This window comes from Ictalurus punctatus, chromosome 17 (genome assembly GCF_001660625.3).
Source record: "Ictalurus punctatus breed USDA103 chromosome 17, Coco_2.0, whole genome shotgun sequence".
NCBI lineage: Eukaryota > Metazoa > Chordata > Actinopteri > Siluriformes > Ictaluridae > Ictalurus > Ictalurus punctatus.
The window spans coordinates 2,400,895-2,405,894 of NC_030432.2; the positions used below are offsets into that span (position 1 = coordinate 2,400,895).

At 45.6% G+C, this 5,000-nt stretch overlaps 1 protein-coding gene across 3 annotated transcripts in view; it reads left to right on the forward strand.

Moving 5' to 3' along the window:
- The window catches only part of fat3a (FAT atypical cadherin 3a), a 126,831-nt gene that overhangs the window by 48,174 nt on the left and 73,657 nt on the right, over nt 1-5,000 (forward strand). For all 3 annotated transcript variants that reach the window (XM_017491424.3, XM_053687241.1, XM_017491425.3), the window contains exon 2: nt 956-4,292. In XM_017491424.3, the coding sequence (XP_017346913.2) occupies nt 980-4,292 (3,313 nt within the window). In that variant the 5' untranslated portion in view covers nt 956-979. The remainder of the gene's footprint in view (nt 1-955; nt 4,293-5,000) is intronic.

The following is a 5,000-nucleotide window of genomic DNA, read 5'->3' on the forward strand; positions in this document are numbered from 1 at the left end:
CCAGTAAAACGCAACAAGGCTGGGTTGTTCATGTTGAATCTTCTCGACGTTCCTAATGTTCCTAACACAGGACTAGACCGATTTTCAAGAAGAACTTTACGCCTGTTACAACAACCAAAAATACCTCAAGTAAAATTTGGAGTTACTTATGTTTACTACGGTTTAATCCCTATTATTGATACAGACTAAAATGATGTGGAGTAACAATGAAATTCAGGAATCTAAATCTTTGCGGAACTTATTAACTACTCGCGCTCAGATCCTAATGCGACTTTAAATGAGTGCTTTATTAAAGGCAGGCAGGAGAACCCAGGAGAACTCCTAGACAGTACAAGTATTAACTGTGAAACGTAAATATACGATGTGCTACACGTGCATAAAGATTTTTTTGTTTGTTTGCTTGTTTTTTTAGGGTTTGTGAATTAGCCATTCCTCAATTCACGAAAAAACATCCAATAATAAACACTTCCTGATTAGATGAGGGGGGGTCAAAACTTTTGACTTGTAGCGTGTATAGCAAATAACAAACTGGCCCAGCTACCAGAGCATGGCATAAGAACCTCAAGTAACATTGTTAAAATCATAACATATAGTTCTCAACATTGTTAAGTTATCTAAGCCACGTGCATTTAGATAAAATGTTGGAGCTAACAGAATAAACACGGGACTTTTGTGAGAAATGAAATAAGGCTATCGTGTTATTATGTCCAAATTATTGTACGTACCTGTGGCAAGTATGAAAGATGTGCAACATCTGTTACTACTAAACCGTTCTTCATCAATATGCTAATGTTTACCCCTCTAGCAAGAGGAGACTTTTTTGGGGTTAAACAGTTAGCATAAAAACTGGCGAATGAAGAAACACTACCTCATAGCCTAGAGGTGGAATTTGTGTATATGGTTTTTTTTGTGATGACTAACTGCTCTTCCTTTCTTTCTTTCTCTCGCTCTACAGGATGGACTTGGTGATGGCACGGCAATGATCATGGCCCTTTGGGCGGGCGATCGGGCCGCTCTCCTCCGTCTGGCCCTTGTGTTGGTCCTGTCGCCAACTCCTCTGGTCCACTGCCAAGGTGACAGGCCACGGCTTCAGTTCACACAGCCGCTGTACCATGCGTCCGTGTACGAGAACTCGGCGGCGCGAACGTATGCGGTCAGCCAGGTGCGAATGGGCGTGGATCTCCAACCGCGCTCATGGGAAGTGCGCTACAGAATCACGGCCGGAGACGATGAGGGATTTTTCAAGGCGGAAGAATACACGCTTGGGGACTTCTGCTTCCTCCGCATACGCACCAAAGGAGGAAATGCTGCCATTCTGAACCGAGAGATTCAGGACAACTACCAGCTGACGGTCAAAGCGTCCGTTAAGGGCGAAACAGTAGAAGCATGGACCAAAGTGAGTGTACAAGTGCTGGACATGAATGACCTTCGACCTCTTTTTTCCCCAACAACATATTCGGTGACGATTGCAGAAAACACTCCACTGCGCACCAGCATTGCTCAAGTCACCGCCACGGACGCCGACACAGGCTCTAATGGGGAGTTTTACTATTTCTTTAAGGAAAAGATGGAACTTTTTGCTGTGCATCCAACCAGCGGTGTTGTTTCCCTCAGTGGGAAACTGAACGTGGACACGCAAAGCCGCTACGATTTGGAAATCCAGGCTGTTGACCGTGGGATGAAACTTTACGGCAACAATGGCGTCAGCAGCACCGCTAAACTCTTTGTCCATGTTGAACGGATCAATGAGCACGCACCCAACCTCAATGTTGTGACGCTAGCACCTGTTTGGGCCGATGCTACGCCAGTAGTCGCTGTGGTGACGGTTGAGGATGCCGATACAGGACCGAACGGAGAGATTGAGGCGGTAAACATTGTGGAAGGAGACCCATTTAATCTGTTTGACATCGAGAGAATAGAAATGGACATGAAAGGAGAGGAGGGAGGATCTAAGAAGGGATCTAGTGAGTTTGTCCTTAAAGCTCCTGAGCATCTAGAGTGGAAAAGTTACCCTTTTGGACTGAATCTGAGTTTGCAGGCAAGAGATCATGGGACACCACAAAAATCATCAGAGGTTCAAGTAGTATGCCTTAAGTTGTCCAGGCCAAGCCCAGTAGAAGTCCGGTTCGAGAAGGAGGTATATGAGGTCAATCTGAGCGAAATAGCCCCTCCCAGAACCATCGTGTTGGCCGTAAAACTTCATCCAGAGCCAGCCGATGTTGAATACATCCTCACACCTTCTGCAGATTCAGCGTTTTTTAGTGTCAATAGTATGACTGGAGTGATTAGCACGTCACGGTGGCTCACAAAGCTCACACAACGAGATTTTGAACTTGAGGTCATGGAGGTCGACAGTGAACTGAGGGCTAAAGTTCGGGTGTTGCTGGAAGATGCCAATGACAATGCTCCAGTATTTACACAGCAGTCCTATGAAGTGTTTGTCAATGAAAGCATCCCTGTCGGGACGACGATTGTTGTGGTCACGGCTTTGGATGCAGATCATGGGGAGAACAGTTATATCACATACAGTATGGCAAGTTTGATTCCGCTGCCTTTCACTATTCACCAGTTTAACGGCGCCATCACAACCAGGCAGGAATTGGACTTTGAGTCGTTCTCTGAGAGCTTCAGCTTTGTAGTGCGGGCTTCAGACTGGGGTGCCCCCTACAGGAGAGAGAGTGAAGTAAACATCACGGTGCACCTTGAGAACGTGAACGATAACAAGCCACTGTTTGAGAAAGTCGCCTGCGTCGGTGTGGTTTCCCGTGACTTGCCGGTCGGTGAGGTCATCACTACCATGTCCGCCATAGACGTTGATGAGCTGGAACTTGTGAAGTATAAAATTATCTCAGGAAATGAACATGGCTTCTTTGATCTGAATCCTGATTCTGGGGTCATGACTCTTCGCCGGTCTCTTATTACTGCAAACCCCAAAAGCACTTTTAGCCTCAAAATCACTGCCACAGATGGGGAGACTTTCTCCGACCCCATGTTTGTGAACATATCCATAGCACAGGGAAAATCCCTGCCTAAAAGTTTCAGCTGTATAGAAACACATGTAGCTCAGAGACTCGCAGAGAAGCTGCTCAAAAAGGCCAAAGCCAACAGCAAGCCCAAAATAGAGGAAGGTTTCATTGACTTGTTCTCAGTGAACCGACAAGCGCCTCAGTTTGACAAATCCTTTCCTACAGATATCACAGTCCGCGAGGATATGGAAATTGACTCGAGTGTGTTCCAGGTGAAAGCATATGACAGCGACACTGGATTTAATGGCCAGATACTTTACACTATTTCCAGTGGCAACACAGACAGCAGTTTTACCATCGGCACTCTCACTGGCGAGATCAGGATTTTCTTACCGTTAGACCGTGAAAGAACAGCCCGATACGTTCTAAACCTTACTTTATATGATTTGGGCCAGCCACAGAGATCTGCTTGGCAACCCTTAACTGTCTATGTGGAGGATGCCAATGACAATTCTCCCCAGTTTCTTCAAGGCAATGGATACCGAGCACAGATTCCGGAAAACACTCCCATTGGCACGGAGGTGATCCAGGTAGAAGCGACAGATAAAGATCAGGGATCAAATGGGGAGATTCAGTATTCTTTGCTCACAAGCACTTCTCAGTTTGGCATCAACAGCTCCAGTGGGATTGTATATGTTGCTGGACAGTTGGACCACGAGTCCGCACCATCTTTCTTACTGAAAGTAGAAGCACGAGACCGTGCAGAAAGAAATGCTCAGAGATTTTCCGTAACCACTCTCCGTATTACACTAGACGACGTCAATGACTGTCCTCCTGCATTTATCCCAAGTGTGATCAGTGCCCGAGCTCTTGAGGATCTTCCAATCGGTACTGTTATTGCCTGGCTCGATACTCAGGATCCTGATCTTGGCCCAGGTGGAGAAGTCCGCTATACACTCGGTAGCGACTACGACGGCCGCTTCGAGGTGGACGCGACCAGTGGAGCTATTCGTTTAACCAAGGAGCTGGATTATGAGACTCAACAATTCTTTAACCTCACAATTCGAGCCAAAGACCGAGGACGTCCAGTTTCTTTGCTATCAGTCAGTTTTGTTGAGGTGGAGGTGGTAGATGTAAATGAAAACCTTTATGCACCGTATTTCTCCAACTTTGCTGTGAATGCTTCAGTTAAGGAAAGTGCGCGGATTGGGACATCTGTTCTTCGAGTTTCAGCACGTGACGATGATACAGGTAGAGACGGCGAGGTTCAGTACTCCATCCGTGATGGAAGTGGCCTCGGAAGGTTCACCATCGACGATGAAACAGGTAAACGCTTGCCAAATTGATATATTCCTAATTAACATGGTGATTTACTTCATTAGTATGCTCATTAACTTCCTGTCTGGTTTAATTAGATTGTTGTGATGTGTGCTGATTTCTAAAGGTCACGGTTTCGGCTCCTGTGCTGGTTATTACAAAGCGGTGTCTTGTCTCTGCTGACATTGTAAGGCAAGTCTTCAGAGCATGACGGCTGGTCTGAATTTGTTCCTGTTTGCTCCTACATGCGACTGTTTTTCTTTATACAGTGCAAAAAAAGTGCTTTGGTCTTTTTGTTCTCTATTCCACGTAGAAAACATGACCAAATTGTTTCCAATACCTGACAACAAGAAGGGTCTAAAAGTCTCCAGTAAGAAGTTTTTACCTTAGACATGGTTACATGTAGTTTATTAGTCTAAGGAGACATGCAGTGTGCTGCTCATTCAATGGTGGTTTAGTTATAAGAACCTTAATATAATAAGCCAGTTGTCCTTACAGGACAGAATCTCAGGAGAAGATCCTACCTACACTCTCAGGAAATGTTACCAAACTGTACCTGTCCGGATACAGAGGCTCGTCATTGGGGTCACGCCATCCAGGATTTTGTCCTTTTTGTAGCCACTTCCAGAGCGAAAGAATTTCCAAGGACCCCCTTCATGATCACAGCGCAGATTTAATTTGAGGAAAACTAAACCAACTATGCACCATATTATCACG